Consider the following 25,752-nt stretch of genomic DNA (forward strand, 5'->3'; position numbering starts at 1 on the left):
ACGGATCCCAAGAGAAAATGAATAGGACGGGAGGTACAACACATCGTCCTCCGTCACGACACACGGCTCACGGCTCACGGCTCACGGCTCACAGGAACAGGAACCTGTCTGTATGGTAATAGGTAACATATCATACCACGTCCATCATTGCACGCCTCCAAGTGCCTCTCCCAATAATTAAATGTGCACGAGACCGGCGCCATCGCTCTATGCAAATCGCCATTGGATGCCTTGTTGCAACCTGCAGTGCTGCTGAACTACCTCCTACTCGGGCGCCGTTGTGGCCCAGTACCACCCCCCACTGGCATGTGCTGAATCGGAGGTCGCCAGTCTGCATGCAGCTCCTATGCTTCCCCTTCATCTTCTTCCGTCTGCCGCTCCATCTCCGCAGCCAAAGCAGCCTCCAAGTCATCGTCACCATCCTCATCTGGATCCTCTGCTCCACCGCCGTCCTGTTCCGTGGGGCCATCTGCAGCGGGTGTCGAGCCATTGCTCTGCACGACCAGATTCGTCAGGCTCGTCGTCCTTTCTATAGCCTGCTTCTTCCTCTTCTGCAACCGGCTGCCGCCGTTCTCACTTTCCCCATCGCTCTCGCGGTCATCCTGCTTTCGCTTCCGGGCGCTGTCCGGAGTAGATCTTCCACTTTTCACACTATCGTTGTCACTCTCGCTATCAAGATCTTCTCCTTCCATAAACTTCTTGTACTCGTCGTCCATGTCGTCCCAGTCATCGGGAGCTTCGCCCTCGATGGGACTACTGTCTTGTCGCGTCATGGACGGTGCGTACTTGAGCAGCTCTTCCTCATCGGGATCAATGGCCACAGTCAGGCCCGTGCTGTTCGGCGTATCACTGCCCTCTGTTTCATCTTCAGTAACAGCAGATTCCTCCTCTGAAGATGAGATGTTGTATGCTGTATCATCGAAACTCTCCGGCAGGCTGCCTGTTCCGTTGGCAGGAGCATCCGAGTGAATCTGGTATGGACCAACATCGACCTTTTTCCATTGTGAGAAGCAAGCGTGTAACCAGTGCTGGCTGACGACGGCGATACGAGGCCTCTTCGCCGCCTGCCTCACCTTGGCGGTTTTGCGTTCGGGTGACGCAATGACATGTGTCGTCTTCTTCGTGATGTGTTGACTCACAGAGGCACCAAAGCTCTTGGCCCAAAGAGCTGCGTCGTGATTGTTGGGATCAACCCCCAATGGAACGACACCCGAAAAGACAATATGGCAATCTGCCAACACTCTGCATTTCAGGTCGTCCATGACGACAGCGGCATCGGGAATATGCTGCAGTTCATCATCGGCTGACCGCTTCGTGCTGAGACCTGGACGTAGTTCTGACACACGACCACCCTTGCTGCCCATTGCTTGCTTCTCATACTCATGGTAGTAGGCTGCATGTATGTTCCGCAGGCTCTGCTCGAGATAATGCAGCTCGTTGTCATCATCTACCAACAAATTATGTCGGTACCGGGACTGTGCAGAGTCTACTGTGCTGAACTCTGCCCCAACACTGCCATCTCCCGCAAGCAATTCTGCCGTAGCCTCGACGGCTGGCGATGCCTTGGCCTCCTCCTCTTTTGCCAGGTCTTCCAGCTCTTTCTGCTTCTTGAGCATGGGACGGTCGTCAAGCTGTTCCTGTAGCATCTGCTCATGCTCTTCTGTCTTCTCTTGTATGCTCTTTGCGTCTTGTGAACCAGCCATGGACACCAGTCGATCAATAGCTGATGCATCGCCGTTGGTCGGGGCAGGCGTAGTCAAGGGAGGAGCAAGTGTTGGGCTAGTGGCGGCTGCTGCTTCAGCCACTGTCTCGCCATTCGCACTGTCAGGAGCATCCGCAAGTTCCTTGTTGGATGGAGTTCGCTGCATCTTCGGTGCTTGTGACTTGGCTGCCTCGAGCTCGGGTCGCTTGGGCAAGAAACTGCTATTGATGTCGCCAATACCAACAAAGAACTCAAACACATTGACCTTCACCAGGTTCGAGATCCAGCGCCAGACATCCGCCCGATCGTCGATGATCACCACCATCTTCGAGTCTGTTGGAAACAATCTCTTCAAGCTCTTCTCTTTATCGCTGCCACTCTCAGTGCGTGTCACGATACGATCTCCAAACACTCTTCCGTCGGGGTCGATAATCTTCGCAACACCTTCTGCATACGTTCGCGTTCCCATGGTATAGATGTGCATTTCGTAGAGCTCGGAGAGGCCTTTCAAGAAGCTCTGGAGTCCAGGTCGCTGCTTAATGTAATACCATGTGGCGACAGGCTTGTTGTCGTCACGAAGCTGAAAGGCCTGCACGTCCCTCAGCGCGTCGTAGTTCGGGTTGGACGGATCGTTTTGCCATTCTCCAATCGAGGGGTCAACGCAAGCGTGTATGATGGTTTGGTCCAGATCCACGACTAGGCTCAATCTTCGAGAGTCCAATAATCTACGCTTGCCTTCCTCGTCGGTCTTGGTTGCCTCGTCTTGGGAGATGAGGAGATCTGTGCGTCCATGCACTGTGTTCACCGTCGCGCGAGCTGAGCGTGCCGTGGTTTCGTTGTACGAAGTACGCTCTTTCATGTCTAGGCCGCAGCTCGCGCAAAGGCCTCCATATTGTATCTCATGCTTGCACGCCTCTTCCACGTCTGCGACTACCGTCTTGCGTACCAGCACCTGGCCTGCTTTGATGTCCAGCGAGTCTATCGTGCCCTCGAGCTCGCTCTCGAATGTTGCCGGCCATGTCCGCTCCCTCTGGACATTCTCTCTCGTATCTTCGTCGAATTCCGTGACGATGCTCTTGTAGTTGTAGAGGAAAAGCGGCGAATTGACCTCGACAGTGTCTCCTCGTCGCTTCAGCAACTTGGTAACCGTGATCGGATACAGAAGCGTGTCCGGTGTGTACAGCCGCATTGGATCGATCAGGCTGTAGACTGTTCCCGATTACATGGTATGGTCGCAGGAGCGCGACAATATGGTGCAGTGTGTTGTGTGAGCTCCGATGTGGATAGAACGGGAAGGTTGTTGAAGAACCAGGCAGGCTTCGCAGTTGGAAGGAACAAGGCGCCAGTGCAAGAGTTCAGTACCATGCACGAAGATCAGAGAAGCTCAAAGTCACTCTACAAAGTCACGCAAGAGGCACAAGATTCATCTACGAGGGTGTTCGCATGACTGCTCAAGGTTGCCAGATGCATCGATATGTAGGTAGGCGTGTTCCGAAGCTTGGTCGCGTCAATGACTCTCGCTCGCGTGAAGTGGAATGGTGGAAGCTGCTGTTTGGGCAAGGGCTTTGTGGTGAAGGCGTTGTGGTTGGGGTTTGTTGTTGTTACGGGTTGTTGTTGTTGTCGTTGTTGTCGTTGCTGTCGTTGTCGTCGTTGTCGTTGTCGTTGTTGTCGGTTGCTGTTCGTTGTTTGCAGATTGTCGCGTCAGCGTTGAAGGGATGAGTTCTGTTTGGGGGTGCTTGGCATTAAGAGCTCCAGGCGAGGAAACAACGAGCTTCTTATAAGCTCGCGAGGTAGGAGCACCGTGCACCGACCCCACCTGCCGTCCCGTGCGGACCGTACAAAGTAGTGGAGCTTCAGGTGAGCTTCACCTTCACTTTCCCCCTTCGACACACACACAATACGAACACAACTCTTGCTTCCATCCCTCCGCCAGCGAGATGTCCACTGTGGGAACGACTTGTTGAGTCGCCTATGGGTTGACATTGGAAGTTGGCTCATCTCCAGCAGAGTCCTCAATGCCATGAACAGACTGAGGAAAGAAGTTCTGTCAAGGAATCAGCCATCGACTGAGGGCTGCTACATGGGGTGGGTATACCGTATGATGATAGCGTCTGGAAGAAGCTCTTCGCACAGTCGTCACAACCATCTCTTGCGATAAGCCTTTGTACTATGCCTCGTCATGACGGATCAAGCTCTATCTTGGCTGCCCAGAAATGGTTGTCGTCAGCTTTGGCAGAATGCCGGCGATGCAGACCGCCTTCGGAGTTTTCGTGCTTCCACGCTGACTATCGTGAAAGGTCGCTGCAGCAGTCAAATCTGCTGCAGATTAATACAGCGTGGCGAAGTGCAGTTCACGCTGGACTGCTTCATGAAGCCAAACGTGTCGAGCGTGAAGATGTGCTCCTGACCACGTAGTTCACAGGTTTGGACATCTGCGCTGGCCTGTTGTATTGGCAATGATAATTCATCCTTGCATCGAACTCGTACGGTCATCCATCTTCTCGGCCGTGAAGGGACGGCGCCTTGGCGCGGTGAACCAGCCGATCGGCTTGTGAACGCATGAGGCATGAAGCTCTACATACGCAATCAATGACCGTACCTATTCCAATCCTGAAGTCGTCAGCGATCATTGATCGCGCGACAAAATCACGTGTCCAGACTTAACATTGTCCGCAGTTCAGAATCAAGGGAATGTCGTGAGGACAGGAGAATCACGTGGTCCGGTATGAGCCATGCTCGGCGACCGATCGATATGAGTGGGCCAATAGAACGGCGACGCAAGTTATTGTGAATGTCGAACCGGTGCTCCTACTGCGACTCCGTGGTATCGCGGCCAGCTCCTGAAACCACGCCCGAGACCACACGCCATTGGAAATGAGTCCGACCGCTTCAACGTGGTTCCAGCTCCAGATCGCGCCAACATACGTACCCTGAAATGTGGAGAGTGGCCACCAGCAATGTGGATCCGGCACTGCAACTATTGACCCGCTCGAGACCCCTAATACGACGGGAAGACTGGATGGCCCATGTAGGGATCCTCGCTCGACACCGACTAATATCGACACCTAAGAACAGACAGCAGGACACGACTGAGCGTCGACAGCGGGAATTTCAGCCTGCAAGCATCTTCTCAACTACTCGCCTCGCCATCTCCGGCTCTACAGTCCCTTCTTCACCTCGTCTCACCATCTGGCCTACGAACCACATAATCTTTCCTTTTTGACCTTTGTCCCTCACGGCAGCGACCATGTCCAGGTTCTCGTTCATGATAGCCTGCGCGAGCTCTGTATAAGCATCCTCGGAAAGGGGTCGAAGTCGCAGATTGCCGGTTTCGATCAGCTGCTCCACGCTCGGTCGTGAAGCTGAAGCAAGAGGAGTATCAAATAGGGCCGACAGAAGCTGCTTTGCTGTTCGAGCCGTGATTTGTTTCTGCAGCAGGTTGTAGATGATATCGGCAAGTTCTTGTGGAGTGATGGAGACATCGTCCCATGAAACCGAAGCGTCAAGAAGACCTCCCAACTCGTGCAGAACCCAATTACCTACGATCTTGCCGAACTTGTGCAGATCCTCGGGCTGAGTCTGCTCCTGCCATTTCTGCTTCAGAGACTCGATGGTTTCTTCCATAAACTCCAACCTGTCGCCATCGTCCAGTCCGACCATCGTCTTCGCATCCTTCGGGCTCAGACCAGCCCTGTGGACCACCCTCTCAACAGTGTTTTCGGGTAACTCTGGTAAAGTCTGCTTCAGATATTGTACCACGTCCTCCCCAATGATCAGTGGAGGTAAATCTCCATCAGGCATATACCGATAATCCACCTCCCCCTCTTTTCCTCTCAATCGTGTAGTCTCCGCCGCACCGAGTGTCCAACCTCTTGTCTCCCCTTCAATCTTCCCGCCACTTTCTAAGACCGAGATCTGACGATCTCGTTCGGCAACAATGGCATCTTCTACCGCCTTGAATGAAGATAAATTCTTGATCTCTGTTCTTTGACCTAACCCTTCCACACCACTATACGTGGAGCCGGTCCCTGCTGTTCCGCGTTCACGAATGGAGACGTTGACATCTGCGCGCAGACCTCCCAGTTCCATTCCTGTGGTGCAGGCATCGACACTGCGCAGGATCGTTTGAATCTTGCGGACTAGAGCTGCAGCTGTTTGGGGGGAATGGATCTGAGGTAAGGTGATGATTTCGATGAGAGGGTGGCCCGCGCGGTTGAGGTCTATGTGGTAGGTGGAGAGGCCGACAGCATTGGTTTTGGCCGTATCCTGTTCCATTTGGATCTGTTTAATCCCTATCGTGAGGTGATCCGCGCCGTCGAGGTCAGAGGATGGGACGCCATCTTCAGGCGTTAGGACAAGGTGCCCGTTTCTGGCGAAGGGTTCTGGCGGAAGAAATGAGTTACTAGCTGGTATGAAATGGTACGAGCTAAGCTATGGCAGAGTCTACATACCGTAGTACTGTGTTATCTGATATCCATTCGGCTGGTCCCAGTGGAAGTAGTGCTTTCGATCCCATCCACTTTTATGTTGTATATCACAGCCCAATGCTACTGCTGCTCGGAGCGCGGGCAGCAGGGTTGCCACCTGGAATTGCGGCTGCGCACCTGGGAGACCTGCATCGAACAGAGCAACTTTGGTGTTTGCAGCTGCATTCTCCTCCCCAGCCAGAGCGGGAGCACTCGAGAAGAGCTTACACGCCGTATTCAGCTCGGCATGGATCTCGATGCCCACTGTGAGCTCCCATTTGTCCAGCCGCGGATCTGCCTTGACCTTTTTGACGCTCGACAACTTCGCTTCGGCCTTCTTCCGCTTGGCTTCATCTTTCAGGTGTTTTCGGAGGGGGATGGCTGGCTCGGGTGTCGCTCTCAGAGGTGTGATGCTCAAGTTTCGACGCGATTGCAGCCATTGCGCGACAAAGCAGGCTCGTGGAGTGCGTGGTACACTTCTTGCTGCTGTAGCCGGGGACAGCAGAGGCGCTGTACGTGCGGCACTGAAGTTCATGTTCGTGCCAAATCGGAATACAATGACATGGAGCTCCGAAAAGTCAAGATCCACCGGGCGCGGGCACTGGGTTGCGGGCCATCCCGAAGAGATGCATACCTATAATAAAGGTATAGAAAACAACACATATGTATGTACCTACCTAGGTACCTAGGAGGTAGGTAGGCAGATGAGGTGAATTAGTTATAGTCTGCAATTTCCCTTTACACGCACTGCACCCTCAACTTCTTCATAAGGTTCATGTAAACAAAGGCTCGCCCCTACCGATCAGTGAAATCATCATCAACCAAATCAAAGGGCGCTACCATTGTATCCTCGATGATATCCTCTTCCAACTCCCGGCGATTCCGACTTCTAAGCCTTCGAAGAACATTTGCAGCCTCACGAGCAGCCCACTCTTGTCGATGTCGATGATGATAGTCGGCCTGGCCCTGTTCGTACTCCTCGTCTTCCTCCTCCTCTTCCAATCCATCATCATCGATACAAACGCACTTGTCTAAGAGTGTACCACAAGAGTAGCAGAAATCGCAACCGCAGCGGCAGCTAAGAAGTAGCAACTTCATCAGTACTACTTCCCACCCTGGGTCGAGGGTAACGTCGCTATGACGGGGGAGAGGGAATTTGAGAACTTACAGGATATGGTTACACCCATCGGCCTTCTCAACTAGCCTTCCACAGCTAGGACAAACCCGCCATTTCTCCTGCTTCGCTAACCCATTCAAGAGTCCTAACAAAGTCGTGTTTTGCCCGCTCTCATTCCCAGTCCCATCGTCACACGGTCCGAAATGAGTTTCCTCCTTGCACTTCACACAAGTACTCATCCCGCAAGTCTGACAAAATGCTTGGCCGTTGTGAATACTATGCGGGGCGATGAAAGCGTTGCAGCCGTTCTTCAAATTGGAGCAATAGACTTTGTTTGGAGTGGACAGCTCTAGGCTCTTTGCACGGTACGTTCGCACGAGCGTCAAAGGTAAGTGACGAGACACTTTGTTGAGAGGTATGGGCCGGCGATGGCAGGACGGTGGGTATAGAGATTCGTCCGTCACTGCGGCGGTGAAGAGACGGGTGAGGCATTTGTTGCAGTGATGGCAGTTGCAGGAGAGTTTGAGTATCTGCGTATCGGCGGAGGTGGAGTCGCCACAAATCAGGCAGACTGGATCTGATTGATGACCTTTCTCCATCAACTGGTCTCTCCACGAGCCGGGTGAGAGACCGAGGCGTTGTAGGTGGAACAGCGGCCAGCCTCGAAGGGAGAGTTGAAGGGCTTCAAGGCGATCGTTCGAGTCAGACGTTGTCGCCGCATCGGACACGTGGAGTTCGAGGACCTCTTCGTTCATGCTTTGGTTCTCGTAGGTGTTGTGAAAGCGTTGACGAGGTGGCAAGTTGGTGCATGAAGATGTACGTTAACCTAAGCTCGATCAGTGAAGAGTGTGAAAGTGCAACTTTATGTGTGGTATGCAGCTGAGGTTTCCTGGTTGTGATGACATAGAGAACAACCTTGGTGTCATTGTGTGAGCTGAGCGGGTATTCGAGGCTGTTCGCATGGCGTGGCCAGCTGGGTGTTGTTACACTGCACATTTGCCTTCGAATCATGATGCCTTGTCGTTTGCTGCGGGCCTCGGGGCGGCCTCTGTGGGATCAGCTCCGAGCACTACCAATGCTGCATGTTCGGCTGCACTTAAGCGACCGTTTATGTCTTTTCATTGGATATCATGGACCGGAGAACGCATGCGCTGCATGACTTGACAGGGTACAATTGAGTACCGGTCAGTAGATTACATGCTATCATCAAGGGCAAGAGCGTGAGTAGAATCATACTTATGTTGAGACCTGGGAATGATGATGTCTTGGTCGTGCACATGCACCTGTCACTTCTTCGATTCCCCTGTCCATTGTGGTATTTGAGCACTGGTTGCTATCTTTTCTCCTCACTGACACTCAGTGCGTTCATTGCATCTTCTGTCGTTTTGCCGACGCTCGCTTCCTGTGCGCCAGGCCCCTCGAGGGATCCATCTGGCTTCGCAGCCACGTCACCATTGGCAGGCTTTGCACCAGGGAATCGGCTGCCGAGATTCTTCACCTTCTTGGCTTTCTTCTCTGGCGCAGGGGGTGGAGGATAAGCCTTTTGCTCCACCTCTTTCCACTCCTTGCTGTTCTCGAATGTCTCCTGAATGGGCGCTAAGATTTCCAGGAGTGCGGCTGTGACGGCAGGCTTTAACGTTTGGGGTTGCAGGATGTCTGCTAGGTAATCCTCCTGCATCTTTTTGATGTCCGAGTAGATGAGTGGTTCAGCATCACGACGCTCAACAACAAATTTCGGGGCACCGTTGTTTCGCAGCGCAGAAGCGGGAAGGAGGACGAATTCGACGAAACTGAGCACGCCATTGCCATCCACTTGCTTGGGCGGACAGAAGGCCTTCTTCAGCTTCTTCTTGACAATCTCAGGGGGATCAATCAGGTCAATCTTCGAGTCTGGGTCGGATGAACTCATCTTGCCACCTTCTTGCAGTCCAGGAATAAGGGGATTCATCAAATGCGCGCGCTTCTTGAAACCAATTCGTGGCAGAGCCTCCACTGCGAGGGTGAAGATCTTGCGTTGATCCACACCACCGAACTGTGCATCCACGCCGAGATATTCTTCATCGAGAGCTTGCATGAGCGGGTAGATTTGCGATGACAGCGGAGGACTCTCGACTTGCTTGACGACCTCGGAGCCAGCTTTGGAGGCATCGTGACCAGAAACAGATGTGCTCAGTCGGAGCAGGTCCATAAAGTATCTTGCGCCGCTTTCGCCAGTCGTTTGGTAAGTACTACCCAGAACGAACTTGAGCTTGGAGACGTCGACGTTGACGGCCTTCAATGCTGCCGTCACGCAATGCTTGTAGTATTCTGCTCGGAGCACGACCAAGTCGATGGGCGCCTTGAGATTGTCGAGAAAGCCGTGCACATCGGCCAACAGCACCTTGACCTCGCATCCCGCCGCCAGGAACTCAGCAATCTTGAGCATGGGCACGAAGTATCCGCAATGAGGCTTCCCCGTCGTGGCAGTTCCCCAGTAGATGCTGAGCGGTCGCTTTCCCTCGCGCAGCACATCTTCGATGATTTCGGGGTTCAGGACTTCTTGCAGATTGCTCTTGATGAGCTCGAAGTTCTCGGCGGCCTTGCCGGTGAGTGGCTCTGGTGCAGGCGGTGCGGCCATGATGTCTTGGTGGGGGGGGGAGGGGTCGGCTTGTCTGGTCTGGTCTGGTCTGGTCTTGTCTTGTCTGGTGTCGTGCTGACTCGCTAAGGGTACATGTAAGGACGTGTAAGGAAGTTGCAGTTGTCGGGAGGGAGGAAACTGGACGGCCCGCAGGTTGTTGTATTGGCAGAATTCGGTGCCATTCCATTCAAATTGTTCCTATCGCTGACCGGAGTCATACGTCGTCCCGGCGAGTTCCTACCTCCTAGGGCGCGGCGCACAAACAAAAAAATCCCGGTCGCGGATCATCCCCAATTCCGGGGCGGGGCGGACGCGACGCTCAGACGCTCAGATGCTGATGACAATCTACCTCCTAGTGTATACCTTATTCTTCTTCAAGAGGCTGTGGACCACAGTACAATCATAATGCGTGCGCATGTCTTCTGACAATACCTCCTAGAAGGTACCATCTGTATTACATTACCTTACTGATATGATTGTGCGACAAGTTCTCGGCTGCGACCATGGACGACACGAGGATAGACACGCCCGCGCGCGCTGCAAAGGACGGTCCGGTTCCTTTGCCAGCTGACGATGCCGTCGATGCCGATGAAGAGCTGCCACCGCAGACCACCGCTCCCACCGCTCCCACCGCTCCCACCGCTCCCACCGCTCCCACGATACCTACCGAGCCGCAGTCGGTGACATCTTCGCTGCAGTCCTTCACAGACAAGGCGTTGAATTTCTTGTCCACGGCAAGCAATGAAACGCTGGGGGCGTGCTTGGTAGGGCTCTGTGCAACCACGTATATGGTGCTCGGCCGAGTCGGGCTGGTCATCATTGGCGTCGCAGGCGGCGTGGTGCTGCAGGCAACTTGGGACGGGACCCGGAGTGGGAGGGGAGATCCTGCTGCGAGGCTTGCAGAGGCGGAGCGACGGCGAGAGGCAGGCGTCGACGTGGTGAAGAGAGTCTTGGAGTGGAGAAGCAGCAGCAGGGCTGAGTCCCATGCCGAAGACAGCAGAATATACGCCAGCCAGGCGCTGGACTACTCTTCTTTTGAGCCTGAGACGGCCGCTGCATTGGATGCCTTTACCACCGCAGTCATCAAGGACTATGTACATCACTGGTACAATGCCACCATTCCCGGCGAGGAGACGTTCCCAGCGATCTGTAGACGAACATTCACTGCATTTATGCTATCACTGTCAGGCCACCTCCAGCGCAAACGAGCTGCTGACAGCTTCCTCGACTTCCTCACCAACGCCAGCTCCATCCTGATTGTCTTCCTGAACGAGCTGGCTCTCGCGCTGAATGCTTCGCCCAGTTCAAGACCAGAAGAGGCAATCAGTGCATATCTACAACTGAAGCCTGAAAGCAGCCTGGCTTACATGCTCGATCAAGACTCGCAGAAGATCAAGCTGGAAGAAGCAGCGGAGGAGATTCTCCAGGCGTACCTCGACCCCAAATCCTACAATTGTCCGCCAGTCCATGCTTTCCTCAAACAAGTACAGGCGCAGTTGATTCTTGGATACAGCCTTACGAAATGCTCGGAACCCTCGTGGATTAACGAATGGATAGTGTATGCATTGGAAGAGTCGGAAACTACGAAGGAAGTCATGGACCTTGTGGACGCTGGAGTTGAGGGACGGGCGAGGGTCGAGACACGAAAGGTCGCCCGGAAGATGGGTCAAGAGCAAGAAGCTACCAGTGAGGAAAAGAGCACGAGCGCAGCGGCACGCAGACGAACGATGAGCAGGGCAGAGGAAGCAATGGATGAGGCAATGCGTGAGGCAAAGAGATTGACCGAGCTTATGATTGAGGAGGACAATCGCAGAGCACATCAAGAACAAGCCAGCCAGGCGACGCCACCCAATGTTGCGGACAGCACTGACGCGTCCACACAAGGAATCCCAACGCCGACATCGAGCGAGAGCGATCGCGATCGCCAGTCAGAGGATTCCAGGTCAGTAGCTGGAAGCTTCGTGGCTGGGCATAGCCGACAAGATCACACAAGTGCTCCCAGCACGCAATTCACAAGCTTTGATCAGATTGTCCCAAAGGTTCAGCCTACGGCATTGGGAGCATCAGAGATCCCGATCAAAAGGGCGCCGGTGCTGACTCTACTGAATGCCAACATCAGTATCTTTGATGACAGTGTCCCCGGGGAAAAAGCTTCTATCAAAGCCAAGCCCAACAATGACCTGCTCATTCAAATTGAGCCGGCCAACTCTGCTTTCCCTGGCTGGATGATTGTACGAAAGTATGCCGATTTCGAAACACTGCACGAAGTGTTGAGGCGCATCTCTGTTATCACCGGAACGCGTTTCACCGAAGCGCATAATGAGCTGCCGAAGTGGAAGACACATACGAAAGCGGTGCTCCGGACTGAGCTTGAACGTTATCTGGCTGATGCTGTCCGCTTCCAGACACTGGCAGAGAGCGAGGGCATGAAACGGTTTCTCGAAAAAGACCAAGGCCTCAACAAGTCTCCAAACGGCAGCAAAGGCTTCGGATGGCCGACTCCGGATGCGTTTGGCAAGTTGGGGGGAGACATGATGAATGTCCTTACTCAAGCTCCAAAGCAAGTCGCTGGCGGAGTTGCTCAAGGTGGCAAGACTGTCTTTGGGGGCGTTGCCGGTTTCGTTGGCGCTGTTGGCAACGTTGGCAAGAAAGCAGGGCACTCGAGCACGAATCTCAGCAGATCTACCACAAACACCAGTATTGACATTACCGGTCGAGGTGCCAGTAGCAATCGTTCGAGCATGCAGCTTGCAGGACAAGGCTTCATGACCGATAGCTACTTGGGGACTATGGACGTTGGACGCGAAAGCCAAGAGTCTTTGCGTGCCATGCCAGAGTCTATACATGAGAGAAAATTGAGCTCAGCATCTTTGAGAAGTGAAGAGTCCAGACCAGTCCAGGCTGCTCTCTCAAGTCGTCCGGCCAGTATCCTCAGTCAGAACGACTCCGTGCAAGCAACGACTGCATCACCAGCTGCATCTGCAACGCACTTACCGCCGACTCTAGAGGAAGCGCCTAGCCTGGATACCGTCAATCTGCCACCACCTCCTTCAGAGATGCCGTCAGATTATGCCTCGCCAGTATCGCCAAGCCGAAGCAGGAAGAGCACCGATCTTCGCTCTGCTGCACACTCGCTGAGTATGTTGCAGGTTGCTGACTCAGGCAACGTCACAGCGTCTGCGATACCAGTCAATGCCTCTAAGGTAGACACAGGTGCCAAACAAGAGCCGCAGCGGAACGTACCATTGACTGACCGGGAGACTTCTGTTGCCGTTGAGCTCATGTTTGCAGTCATCTCAGAGCTTTACACACTCTCAGGCGCATGGCAGATTCGCAAGACACTACTCACAGCCGCAAAGACTTTCTTGCTTCGACCTGGAAATCCACAGATTGGCACTATTCGCGACTTGATACAAATTTCGCTCCTCGACAGCAATCTAAGCGACGCTGGACTTGCTCATCATATTTACAAGCTGCGAGAAAACACTTTGCCAACTCCCGAGGAGCTCGAGATCTGGGCGAGGGACTATCCGGAGAAGACGCCGGAGCAAAAAGAGGAACTGCGGATCAAGGCGAGAAAGTTGCTCGTTACGAGGGGAATGCCGCAGGCGTTGACTAGCGTCATGGGTGCCGCTGCCAGTGGAGAGGCGCTGGGTAAAGTCTTCGACTGCTTACAGCTCCCGGGCGTCAGTCGAGGCCTTGTATTTGGACTTGCATTACAGGCTTTGAGGATCATTACACACTGACACGAGGGTGTATGGGACCTGCGACTGCGGTGTCCGCTGTCGGACACACCACGAAGCTTCTCCGGGACTGAGTCTCTCGCCAAGAGCGCAGACTCATTGGAGGAGCTCTAAGCGTCACGCCATGCTGAAGCTTGGAGCTGGACTGACAAGGCTTTGTTGAATAGATGCCTTTGCATTCCTCGCAATTGCGCACAAAGAGATCAGGTCTGCCTGTCAAATGCGCGATCCTATCGCAGCATTTATAGTAAGGAGCCCGCTGTAATGAGATGGTATCCAAATTTGGAAGAAGCACTCACCAGAATCATGGTCTAGTACAAGGCATGTCCCCACTGCCGGTGCTAGAACCGTGTCGTAGCTTCGAGACAGTCCGTATTATTTTCTACGTATTCGACCGCGACAAACAGCAGTGCGCCTTCGCGAATGCCGGATCTCAATCCCACGCGGGATGTTGGAGACAAAGGGATGTGGAAGACCTACATCAGTCAGTGGCGGCTAGACTCTTGCCGAAACAAAGACAAATCATTTACTGAGACAAAGATCCTCACTCAGCTATCATCTATCGCACGCGCACGTGCTTTGTATTGTAAAATGACAGTCACCGCAAGGACAATTCTTGCATTTCGTACTCTGCTTTCGATTTCGCTCTGCCTTTCTATACGGAAGCTTTGGCTACTGACGGACAGTGTATATTACTATTACTGTCCCTAGCAGAGTCTACCTATACGCAGTCAGCATCAACAGCATAGGGACACGGAGCCGGTCTTCGTACACTGCAGGCGACGTGGCTGCTCATCACCTCTACCATTGAAGAACTTGAAGCCACAACCATCGAATTCTGCCAGCACTGAACATCATGCCTCGCCAACTAACTATTACACCGGCACCATTCAAGTCCTCTTACCTCGCCATTCCACCCACACCATTTTCACCACGGCTTCCCATCAGCCCACTGGCGTTTCCCCCCACAAAGCAGTATGATCAAGCAGCAGGACGACGCCGAGAGCAACTTAAAACCACCGTCGATCTGGTCCCGCCACCTGCAGATCCTCTGCACTGGCTCTGGCAATGCCACAAATGCAATCGCATATACCAATTAGGCGTCACTCGTCGCTGTCTGGATGACGGACATTTCTTCTGCGCGGGAACAACTACCGTGATCAAGAAGTCTAGGGGCAAAGGGGGCAAAGTCGTGAGGAGACACGCTGCTTGTGCCAGTGAGTTTGACTATCAAGGGTGGAAAGGTTGGGGTGTCTGGCGAAGATCTGTAGGAGAGCAGGTCAATGCCGCTGAGGCCCTGCTGAAAGCTGAGGAGGCCTTTGAGTCCGCTTTTAGGGAGAGAGATGGCCCTTCATGGTCAGCCAATCACTCTCGAAACGGAAGTGCGCAACGGTATTGGGAGAAGTCTCAAGCAACGATGCAGAAGGATTGCTGGGAGAAATGCGATTACCCGAGTGAGTGTCGGTGGGGTAAACAATATGGCGCCAAGACGCCCACTCCGACTGCTACCATCCCGCCATCGCCACCTACTGTAGCCTCATCATCTTCAGCAATCGCAGGGGAAGACAAAGAAGATCAGGACAGCGAGAGAGATGATCCCGCAACGTCTTTTGAAGAGATTCTCCTGAGCCTTTCACGGTCCGCTACTGGAGGCTCCTCGCCCTCGCCCTCACCTTCTTCTTCTTCTTCTTCTTCTCCTTCTTCTCCATCTTCCGCAGTCACAGGAGGTGGTGGTAATAACGGAGGAGATATTGCAGACCTTCCCATTGTACTGGAAGAGCCATTGCTCGATTATCTCGAACCACTCAGTCCAAGACGAAGTCAACGTCAAAAATCGGTGACGGAAGGCGAAACACCGATCGTATCCATGGACGACTTGCTGGAAAGTGTCAAAAGAAGAAAGCGGAGGAGTTCCGGACAGATTCCCAGTCCATTGGGAGCGAACCCACCCAGTCCCGTTTTCATGGAACCGGAGATGGACCTGGGTGATGGTGGTGACGGTGCCAAGTTAGAAAGATCCTCCAGCGCAAACAATGCTGCTGTTGCGGCTCGTGGCCAGAAGCACAGCATCGTTCTGGGAGGGGCCTTACAGCGAGCGTTCGATGATCTTGACGTGGGAGTAACGAGTGGTGGCTGGAGTTTGCAGGAGAAAGCTGGTGGCTTTGTGAGAGGGCTGGTTGTGGGTAGTACGAAAAAGAAGAATAGTCACAATAGCAAGAGTAGTAGGGGGAAGAGGGACAGTTGAAGAGAGGAGGATGTAGTTTCAGTCAGGAATGGAGGGTTTTTTTGGGAGGTGTATGTACCACACGTACATGTACTCTCCCATATGTCCAGGTGTGATTTTGTGTACATGTTATTAATTCAATTCTGGTGTGGAATCACGTGTCTCTACCTAGAATCCCTGATATATAATTCCTTCCCCAAAAAATAAATAAAAAAATAAAAAAATAAAATACCGACGTCCGGCTTCGAGTGACAATAACAACCTCAAGGCATCGAATGAACCAGGTCAGCTTCCTAGTCTCAGCGCTCATCCCTTCCAGCCGGGAACGCTAGTCGTTATTCGGAACAACTTGATCCTCAAACTCACTCATAATTGGCTTCAGAAGCGAATGACTCGTCTGACCACGTTGAGACTACACAACCTCCTTTGTTGTTGTTCTTCGGAAAAACCCCGAATCCTGGCCTGGTCCGGCATATTCGGTAAGGTACCTATCATTATCTACATCTACCTTACGTATCATACACACCTCATCATCAGACGACAACGTTATGAAGTGAATGAACTTGCTTTCCCCTCTCTACCAAGTCCACATGCCGACAATGTTGTTGTTGTTATTTTGAAAAGAAAAAACACCAATCTGCGAATAAACAAGAATTCCATGACTGCGGTGAACCCCGGTATTTGCCATGGGGCTGTTCAGCTGGCCGAACAAGAAGAAGACTGGTGATGATGATGACACGCAACCTTTTGCACGTGGAGAGTATGAACTCGTTGAGCATGAAGGAGAATTGCGCAAGGCATCTGAGGATGAGGAGGACGGGGAAGGGTCGGGAATTGTCATCGCCGAGTCTTCTTTTTTGAGCGGAGGAGGAGCAGGAGGAGGAGGACGAGGTACTCCGGTGGGTGATATCTTTGTGGGAAATGAAAGTACCCTGGCAATAACTGACGTGTGACCCCCGTGATGATTTCTAGTCCAGCCAAGAAAATGAGCCGAGCGAGTATGAACGGCGTACTCTCCGCAGAGTCGCAGATGATCTGCCCTGGTCGGCTTTCCTGGTGGCGATCGTGGAGCTCTGCGAGCGATTCACATACTACGGACTCAGTGGACCATTCCAGAACTACATGTCCAACTCGTACCATGACCCCAATGGGCTTCCCGGTGCCATCGGGCTGGACCAGACGGGCGCGACGGGACTGAGCAATTTCTTCCAGTTTTGGTGCTATGTCACGCCGGTGCTGGGAGCGGTGGTGGCGGACCAGTATCTGGGAAAGTACTGGACAATTTTCTGGTCGGCAGTGATTTATGTGGTGGGCGTGCTGGTGCTGTTTCTCACGTCGTTGCCCAGCTTGATAGAACATGGAGCGGCTCTGGGCGGCTTGGTCACTGCGATGATTGTCATTGGGCTCGGCACGGGAGGAATCAAGAGTAACGTGAGCCCGCTCATTGCGGAACAGTATCGAAACACGAAGCTGTTCGTGCGCACGACCAGCAGTGGAGAGCGTGTTCTGGTGGACCCGGCGGTGACGATACAGCGGATTTATATGGTCTTCTACCTGTGCATCAACATCGGCTCGCTGTCGCCACTGGCGACGACCGTGATGGAAGCCCACATTGGATTCTGGTCGGCGTATCTGCTGTGTCTGTGTATGTTTGTGGTGGGCTTTGCAACGCTCGTCGCGGGCAAGAAAAAATATGTTCTGCGTCCTCCTAGCGGCTCACCCATCCCGAAGGCGTTGAAGATCTGCTGGATTGGGCTACAGAAGCGCAATCTCGACGCTGCAAAGCCCGAATATCTCGAGCAGTTGGGAAACAGATCGGTGGGTACTACGATGCCGTGGGACTCGGTGTTTGTGGAAGAGGTGCGTAGAGCACTGGTGGCGTGCAAGGTCTTTCTCTTCTACCCCATCTACTGGCTGGTCTATGGACAGATGCTCAACAACTTCATCTCCATGGCGGGCCAAATGCAGCTTCACGGCGTGCCCAACGACATTATGCAAAACATCGACCCCCTGACCATCATCATCTTCATCCCGTTCTGCGACAAAGTGCTCTATCCCGGCCTTCGCAAGATGGGCATCCAATTCAAGCCCATCACCCGCATCTTCTGGGGATTCATGCTCGCCGCGACCGCCATGCTCTATGCCGCGGGAGTACAAAAGCTCATCTACACGTCCGGCCCGTGTTACGACGCGCCTCTCGCATGCAGTGAAGCACTCCGGCCCGACGGAAGCCATCGGCCCAACAACGTGCACGTCGCGGTGCAGACTCCGGCCTATCTGCTCATCGGTCTCTCGGAGATTTTCGCGAGCGTGACAGGCCTGGAGTATGCCTTCACCAAAGCCCCTCCCACGATGAAGTCCTTCATCATGAGTCTATACTTGCTCACGAATGCCTTTGGCGCTGCTCTGGGCGGCGCCATCAGTCCGTTTGCCGTGGACCCGCAGCTGTTGTGGATGTACATTGGTCTGGCAGCGGCATGCTTTGTGGCGGGATGCAGTTTCTGGGCCCTCTTCCACAAGTTGAATGAGAGTGAGGATGCGATGAATGAGCTGGATCAGTATAGCGATTCCATGAAGCCTACATAGTCTACCTACCTTAGGCTTAGCTGTAGGAGCGAGCGAATGGAATTTCGAGAGGAGTGGGCCTTGCCAAGCCAAGGCCTGAGGCTGCAATTTCGCGTGCTAGAATTCCAACTTTGCTCGACACCTCAGCGACCGAACACGACGCCAACTCGTCTTCTTTACTAGGTATTGCTTCTCGTCTAGGAGGGAGGAAGGCGCGACGTGGAGCGGAGAGTTTGCCGGATGCTCGCGCTTTCCTTCACGCGTCCGCGCCGTGCGAACCTCGGCCGCAGGCTGGGTCTAGCGCAACTTCCCGTTCTCACGCCGCGCTCTCTACGCGTCTCTTTCCATCCGACGCGTCTCACCCGACAACTTTTCTTGCCTACGCGCCTTCCCTTGCCTGCAAGACACAACACAATGGCCCGACCGAAGCGGAAAGCTGCAGCCCCGATCGTCGACCGGTACAGCAGCAGCAGTCATAACAACGACAACGACAACGATGACGACGACACGATCATCGTTGCCCCTCCAAAGCGGCGGAAACTGGGACAGCCTGCGCTTCTCGACGGGACCAGCGATGTCGAGAACGACTACTCGACAGTTAGGCGGCAGCACCCACAGCGCGAGATCTTCCGCGTACTGACTCCCTCCGAGTGGCAACGGATAGCGAAGGGTCCAATCGCATATGTGGACGGAGTGGGCTGGCAGAAGAAACCACTGCCACCGAGCCGCACCGCAGTCGTTTCGCGCAAAGCCCCGCTCAAGGCAAAGGCCTCTGGGAACATCAAAGACTACTTTCGCAAGTCACTAGTGGCATGTCGGCCTCGAGCGCCCTCCTCGCCCGAACAGCACTCGGCTCCATTGTTAGAGAGTGACATCGGTGCTACTCCCAAGGATGAGGGGGTCGTAGTGGAGGGTTCCAGGCCGTGCCGACAAGCGGCCCGGAAATCTTTGGATGCTGTCAAGCTGATGATCAGTTCAACAGATTTTGATGCTTTGGAGGATTCGGACTGTTCCGAGGACGAGCTGGCAAGCTCACACCGCTCGAGGAAGCTACCACCTCGCGGCAGGCCCAAAGACGAGGAGTCGGAGTTTGGGGTTAGTGATGGAAGCGCGACCGACGACGCAAGCAGATCGTCCTCGGCGAGCGAGGAAGCAAGTTCGGAAGAAGCAGAAGAAGGGGAAGAAGAAGAAGATCAAAGTGAAGAGGAGGAGAAAGGACAGACTTCAAGGCTGCCGGCGGCCAAGAAAAGCACAGTCAAGACGAGTGCAGAGAAGAAGACCCGAGCTACGGGCATGGTGAACTTGGCTGGCAAAGGAACCAAGCTAGAGCTCGGTCTCCCTCCCCTGTCGGACACTCGGGAAATCTTCGAGGAAATCACTAAAAAGGGCCTTCAAAAGGGCCTGCAGAATGCTTTGGACTCTCTACCTGGACCTCTGAGAGTCGCTACAATGTGCTCAGGCACCGAAAGCCCATTGTTGGCCCTCGAATTGTTCCAGGAGTGCCTCGGAAGTTCTGCTTTTGAGCTTGACCATCTCTTCTCTGCTGAGATCGTTCCTTTCAAACAGGCTTACATTGAACGGAATTTTCGCCCGCCCATCATATTCCGTGATATCTGTGAACTTACAAACGCTGTTCACGACGCGGAGCCCAAGGCCACGACCGCATACGGCGGCAAAGTAGCTGTGCCGAGAGATGTGGATCTGCTTATCGCTGGCACAAGCTGTGTCGATTATTCAATGTTGAATAAACACAAGAAGACTGTCGACGATGGCGGAGAATCTGGCGATACCTACACTGCTGTGTTGGCATACTGCAAGGCTTTCAGGCCCTCGATTGTCCTACTAGAGAATGTGCTCGGTGCGCCATGGGACAGGATGTTATCGGACTACAAAAAGATTGGGTATGTTTCTACTGGAGCCTTCCTCGACACCAAGAGGTTTCATATTCCACAAACTCGGCAGCGTGGGTATATGGTTTGTTTTGATCAGCGTGCTACCAGCGTCTCGCTCGAAGGAGCAGGCAAAAAATGGACCGAGCTCATGAGCTACTTCAAACGGCCGGCCAGTTCTCCGGTGTCGAGCTTCCTGCTACCCGGTGATCAGAGGAGGACTCAGCAACATATCAAGGATGACGCCCCTACCAGAGAAATTGATTGGACAAGGTGCGAACTCCGCCATACGGACATGCGCCAGGATCTCAGGCTGGGTAATGGGCGACCAGTTACTCATTGGTCTGAGAATGGGTCGGTCTTAGTTCCGGAGGGCGGCGATCCCACATGGTATTATCGGATGCCTGAACGAATCTGGGATTTGCTAGATATCGCCGTCATGCGCAATGCTCTGCCAGACCACGGTTTCTACGATCCTTGGTACAAGACGAAGATCTGGAATGTATCACAAAACGTCGACCGCCAGATTGACCAGGCTGCATTCGGTATCATCGGATGTATCACTCCTACTATGATCCCTTTCTTGACCGATTCTGGGCGAGCGCTCGTGCCCGAAGAGCTTCTGAAGCTGCAAGGGCTGCCACTAGACAAGATCTCTTTCACTACGGAGCAACCGAGAGAGATCCAAGACCTTGCTGGTAATGCGATGTCGACAACGGTTATTGGCCCTGCCATCTTGTCGGCATTGATCGCTGGACATCGCGCCATCAGCCGCTCACAAGCTGACGATAGGCGAAGCGCGACACCGACCAAGTCCAGCCTCGGATTTTTTACCGCACCGACGGAGCGAGTCGCCGCAGCAGCTCTACAGGACACAGTGGACCTGGCGCTGCTTCTGCGCCGAGCTGAACAGGCTGCACGACGTTGCGTTTGCGAGACGGCCGGAAAAATATCATCGAGGCCCATACAGAAATGCACTGGTTGTGGTCACACTGCTTGTTATGACTGTGCTGGAAACCCAACACACGTCTACAAACATGATCCTCAGCTAAGCCGTGATAGATCTACACCGAGCGACTTCGAGGACTTCCTGCGCTCTACGCTTCCTCTCGTGTTGAACTTCACAAGCTCCTCATGGCAGGACCTTGCGTTGAGCAAGGAGCTTGAAGCCATCGTAAAAGCCATTGGTCCACAGTTCAGCCTGCAGTCCATTCGCCGTACTCATTGCTGGACCGTCACTTATGCCGGGAGTGGCGCGCGTCTTGAGCTGAGTCTTGCGACAGATCGAGCAAACTGGCGCCTCTTCGCTGATATACCAAAACACCTTCCATCGAACAGTGCGCTACGTGCTCAGCTAGTACAGCCTATCGCTGTCGGAACTGCGAGGAATTCTCTCTTTCCCGATCGGTGGCAGGCTCGTAATCCCGAAAGTATGCGGTATCCCATTCAAATTCGAGAATCTGGTGATAGAGTAGCCTCTTGGTGGGCTCGGCTTGGTCTGCTCGACTACGCCTCGCACACCGTCCCAGCATTCCTTGACATCACAGTTGACACCCCGTTGGCTATGCTCAGCGGTAGATACGAGTATCTCCCGCATTGCGGCAAAGCTTCAGACAGTTTGTTCAAGCGGACAGATCCTGCACAACCACCGATGTTCCTGTTCTTGGATCCCACAGGCACAGGGGAACCGGAGGCAGACTGCTTCGTATTCTCTGACAATATTGAGCGTTTAGAGTATGATGAAGTGCGGAGTGTTTTCGCGAGCATCGCTGCGCCGTGGCGTCCATGGGCTCGCCCTGGAAAGCTGGCGACAAAGCCCCAGCTCGCCGTCAGCGGTACATGGCATGAGCACGCCTGCCATCTAGCAGCATCCGAGCCCTTGATCGAGATTGATCGGCTGAAGGCTGTAGGGACTGTAGTCGGGGCAGCGGCTTGCACCCAGACTGTGCAACTGCTTAGCGCATTTCTCAAGGGCAAAGAAATTCAGAAAACCAACGCGCCTGTTCTTGTCGATCACAAGTGGGCACTCGAGGCCATGGGACGCGCATTTCCGACCTCCGAGTGGCGTCCCCTGGCAGCACAGGCAGCAAGTCTCCGATGCGAACGGTGTGCGCCAAGCCGTCCAGAACTGCGATGGGCGCTCCAAGACAACAACGAGATCAAGGCATACGAAGATATGCCTAGTGCTGCTGCTTATGAGCAGGCGATCAAAGCTCGCCCACAAGCTGTTGTTCTTGTGGCGACGCAGGTATCCGACGGCCTCAAGGTCGACCTAGGGGTCAATATCGCAACGCTTGCGCATCGTGCGAGGGCTAGACTGCCAAGTGCTGCCAGCGATGTGGAATACGTTTGGCGTATTCTGCACAAGACCGACAGGACCCCTTATGTATTCAAGAAGTTCAAACTTGTTTCCAATGAAAATGACGATGCAGACCTCCACTCTACTGACACTGGGCTTTCGGTGGAATTGTTTCACGCGCAAAGGCAGTCGTTAGCGTGGATGATTGAGCAAGAGAAAGGGGCTCGATTCACTCTTGAAGAATCAGAAGAAGAGACCGTTGCCGCTTCAGGGTGGATGGCTTCGGGGTGGATGGCAGAGGTGCGCGCTCGTGCTACAGTGAACGTTCGAGGCGGAATCTGCGCTGATCATCCTGGATTTGGCAAAACAATTACGAGTCTGGCTCTTATCGGTAGCGCACTGAAGTCCACGTCTGCTGGAGACGAGGACATTATAAGAGATTTGCAAACACGGCAGCCAGCGGGTCTCAAAGCTACGACGGCGACACTTATTGTGTGCCCGCCTTCACTCGTTCAGCAGTGGGTCGATGAAATTAAGAATAAAATGGGCCTCCAGAACGGCGTATACCGCATTGCTACCCCTAAGCATTTGAGCATGTACACCATTGCGGACTTTGCGAAGGCGAAGATTATCGTCGTTAGTCGTACAGTATTTGCAAGTCCGGAGTATACTAATCGATTGGCATCTTTTGCAGCAGTGCCAGGACCGGCAGCTTTAAAGGGACGCGCTTTTATGCGGTGGAGAGATTACGCAGTGCAGCAGATCCCTGAACATCTTGCTATACTTGAGGGAGAGGGCAAAGGCAGCTTGATCACGCACGTCAAAGCTACCTATCGCGCGAACCTGAAGAACGAAGAGTTTAAAGCAATGGTGCCATCAAGACGCCATCGTGGCCAGGGCTATATCGCAAACAAGAACAAGAACAAGAACCAGAAGCTGACGTCGGCTCAACAAACAATGCAGGCAGCGCCTGATACCCTCGACACCGCAACGATCGACCAGCCACTGTTTGAAATGTTCTACTTCAATCGTCTTATCGTAGATGAGTTTCACGATTATGATCCAACAGACTATGCGGCAACAGTGGCTTTGACGGCAGACAAAAGATGGGGACTCTCTGGTACGCCAGCAATCGAAGATTTCTTCCAGGTCGCTCAAATGGCGAAACTTCTTGGTGTTACCTTACCGATCGGTTCTATGGACGCAGCAGTGATCAAGGCCTCTAGCCGTAAAGCGTTGACGAAGGACTTGTCGCCATTTGAGCTGTTCGATACGATGTCGCGTCACCTGCCTTCGCACGCGAAGTATGCCAGTATACATGCGCTCCACCAGCGCTTTCTAGGAACCTTTGCGCGTCAAAACGTGGGTGACTTCAGCGAGATGAAGTACGAGGACTATCTCGTCCCCGTTCACTTGGACGTTGAGCACCGGCTGCTCTATACTGAGTTATCTCAACACCTCAATACGACGCAAATGCGAATTAAGGCCACTGGAAAGTCCAAAACAACCGATCGAAATCGACGACTGAACGAAGCAGTATCGAGCTCGTCTACAGCTGAAGAAGCGCTGTCTAAAGCAGCTGCATTTGTGGATCAGACCTCGCGCGGTGTCCTTCTGGATGACTTGATAGACTCCTGTAACAGCCATATCGCGAATCTACGCGCCTCGCTTGCGGACATGGCATCGCACGTGACAGCCAAAGAAAAAGCAAGGTTCGACGAGTGGTCGGCATGTATGCTCAATGAAGGTGTCGACGAGGTCGCCTCGATCTTTGCATCGGCTCGCAAGGCATCGAAGACTACCAGAGGCGGGAGCAAAAACGACACGGGGAGTTCTGTGCACAAGCTGAACAGCTTGTGCAGCAGGCTGTTGATGGAAAGGAGATCTCTGCGCTACTTGACGACTGCCCGGCAGCTCCAGGACGATTCACAGAACAAGAGAAAGGTCAACAGGTGCACCAACCCGGCGTGTGCGACTCCCGTCCCTACCAACTACGCGCTGTCGGCTGTTTGTGGCCATCTGATATGCGAGACGTGCTATCAGCACAACAAAAAGGCCGCAACCACTCTTTGCCCGGCTGCGGGTTGCTCGAGCGCTGTGCAAGCACATCATTTGTTATGGACCACCAAAATGGGAGACCTCAATCGCATCAAGCCGTCGCCGTACGGTGCGAAGCTCGAAAAGACGATGCAGATCCTGCAAATGGTGCAGAGTAAGGGCGAGCAGGCCATTCTGTTTGTACAATTTGCCCAGCAACTTCAGCAGGCTGCCCTCGCATTAAAGCACTATCAAATCTCAGGCATCGTAGTAGAGAATGCCGCGCAAGCTGGAAGTCAGTTGGAGGCCTTCCGAGCCTCTGCTGACACTGTGATCGTGCTCAACGCCGCCGACGAGACAGCGGCAGGCTCTAACCTGCAGAACGCCAATCATGTCATCTTCCTGAGCCCGCTGCTCCAGCAGACGCAATACAAGTATGACTCCACCATGGCACAAGCGGTCGGTCGAGTACGTCGATTTGGACAGTCGAGACCGATTTATGTGTACCGCATCGTCGCTTTGGACACGATTGACGTGGACGTCTTGGAGCATCGCGAGCGGCGCTCAGATGCGTTGGTGGAGCAGCACGCACCCAAAATTTCGACAAAGCACGCAAAGGCCGGACCAGAGCGAACTCAGCTCGTTCGCGAAGACGGACAATTTAGTCTACGGCCACAGAGCTGGCTCGTTGGGTGCGATGCGGATCTCGACGCAGATGAAATGGAGAAGGTGAAAGGGAAGGGCCGCGTGATGGGCTGGGAGGACTTCAGCTCGCTGGTCAAGTTCTCTTCAAAGTACACGGAAAATGACGACTGAGGCGGGTATATAATGGATAGAGAGAGCGAGAGAGGGAGAGGGAGAGAGAGGGAAAATGAGAGTGTGTCGGGAAGGACTGCCAAGACGACTCAGTTGTGGCTGAAAGTGTAGGTCAATAGAGATATTGATCAGACTTTTCTTTGACATGCCATGTCGGACTAGTCAAAGACGCCGGCACAAGAGCAAACCAGTGGCCAACTCAATGTAACACTACTGCTATGAATTGCTTCTTCCAACAATGGAGGCAACGTATGGACTTTTTTCCAATTCACGCTCA

General features: G+C 53.6%; 7 protein-coding genes across 7 annotated transcripts; 4 read left to right on the forward strand and 3 right to left on the reverse strand.

Annotated features, from left to right (window-relative positions):
* Nucleotides 1–114: 114 nt before the first annotated feature.
* Nucleotides 115–6,651, reverse strand: SEPMUDRAFT_149240 (uncharacterized protein). The gene is made up of 3 exons (XM_016905437.1): nucleotides 6,154–6,651; nucleotides 3,798–6,084; nucleotides 115–3,746 (listed from the first exon to the last, which is right to left on the reverse strand). The coding sequence occupies exon 3, from the start codon at nucleotides 2,889–2,891 to the stop codon at nucleotides 345–347; it is 2,547 nt and encodes an 848-aa protein (XP_016760740.1). The 5' UTR covers nucleotides 2,892–3,746; nucleotides 3,798–6,084; nucleotides 6,154–6,651; the 3' UTR covers nucleotides 115–344.
* SEPMUDRAFT_108114 (GatB_N-domain-containing protein) lies at nucleotides 4,814–8,040 on the reverse strand (the record flags this gene model as incomplete). The annotated part of the gene is made up of 4 exons (XM_016900719.1): nucleotides 4,814–6,084; nucleotides 6,154–6,802; nucleotides 7,009–7,246; nucleotides 7,337–8,040. The coding sequence occupies 4 exons, from the start codon at nucleotides 8,038–8,040 to the stop codon at nucleotides 4,814–4,816; spliced, it is 2,862 nt and encodes a 953-aa protein (XP_016760741.1).
* Nucleotides 6,890–10,140, reverse strand: SEPMUDRAFT_149242 (tyrosine tRNA ligase). Its single transcript, XM_016905438.1, has 3 exons — nucleotides 8,522–10,140; nucleotides 7,337–8,436; nucleotides 6,890–7,246 (listed from the first exon to the last, which is right to left on the reverse strand). Exon 1 carries the CDS (start codon nucleotides 9,900–9,902, stop codon nucleotides 8,619–8,621), a length of 1,284 nt encoding a protein of 427 aa, XP_016760742.1. The 5' UTR covers nucleotides 9,903–10,140; the 3' UTR covers nucleotides 6,890–7,246; nucleotides 7,337–8,436; nucleotides 8,522–8,618.
* Nucleotides 10,141–10,355: 215 nt separating this feature from the next.
* On the forward strand, nucleotides 10,356–14,560 carry SEPMUDRAFT_149245 (Nexin_C-domain-containing protein). Its single transcript, XM_016905439.1, has 2 exons — nucleotides 10,356–13,892; nucleotides 13,961–14,560. Exon 1 carries the CDS (start codon nucleotides 10,406–10,408, stop codon nucleotides 13,646–13,648), a length of 3,243 nt encoding a protein of 1,080 aa, XP_016760743.1. The 5' UTR covers nucleotides 10,356–10,405; the 3' UTR covers nucleotides 13,649–13,892; nucleotides 13,961–14,560.
* SEPMUDRAFT_117192 (uncharacterized protein) lies at nucleotides 14,502–15,890 on the forward strand (the record flags this gene model as incomplete). The annotated part of the gene is made up of 1 exon (XM_016901315.1): nucleotides 14,502–15,890. One exon carries the CDS (start codon nucleotides 14,502–14,504, stop codon nucleotides 15,888–15,890), a length of 1,389 nt encoding a protein of 462 aa, XP_016760744.1.
* A 665-nt stretch (nucleotides 15,891–16,555) lies between these two features.
* SEPMUDRAFT_133324 (MFS peptide transporter Ptr2) lies at nucleotides 16,556–18,455 on the forward strand (the record flags this gene model as incomplete). The annotated part of the gene is made up of 2 exons (XM_016902559.1): nucleotides 16,556–16,768; nucleotides 16,842–18,455. The coding sequence occupies 2 exons, from the start codon at nucleotides 16,556–16,558 to the stop codon at nucleotides 18,453–18,455; spliced, it is 1,827 nt and encodes a 608-aa protein (XP_016760745.1).
* Nucleotides 18,456–19,727: 1,272 nt separating this feature from the next.
* SEPMUDRAFT_141516 (uncharacterized protein) lies at nucleotides 19,728–25,475 on the forward strand (the record flags this gene model as incomplete). Its single annotated transcript, XM_016902967.1, has 1 exon — nucleotides 19,728–25,475. The coding sequence occupies one exon, from the start codon at nucleotides 19,728–19,730 to the stop codon at nucleotides 25,473–25,475; it is 5,748 nt and encodes a 1,915-aa protein (XP_016760746.1).
* Between the last annotated feature and the right edge of the window lie 277 nt (nucleotides 25,476–25,752).

The sequence above is a fragment of the Sphaerulina musiva genome (assembly GCF_000320565.1).
Source record: "Sphaerulina musiva SO2202 unplaced genomic scaffold SEPMUscaffold_5, whole genome shotgun sequence".
Lineage (NCBI taxonomy): Eukaryota > Fungi > Ascomycota > Dothideomycetes > Mycosphaerellales > Mycosphaerellaceae > Sphaerulina > Sphaerulina musiva.

Excerpts from the sequence above, each read along its gene's own strand:
- SEPMUDRAFT_149240 (XM_016905437.1), bottom strand. The coding sequence starts at position 2,891 with ATGCGGCTGTACACACCGGACACGCTTCTGTATCCGATCACGGTTACC.
- SEPMUDRAFT_149242 (XM_016905438.1), bottom strand. The coding sequence starts at position 9,902 with ATGGCCGCACCGCCTGCACCAGAGCCACTCACCGGCAAGGCCGCCGAG.
- SEPMUDRAFT_149245 (XM_016905439.1), top strand. The coding sequence starts at position 10,406 with ATGGACGACACGAGGATAGACACGCCCGCGCGCGCTGCAAAGGACGGT.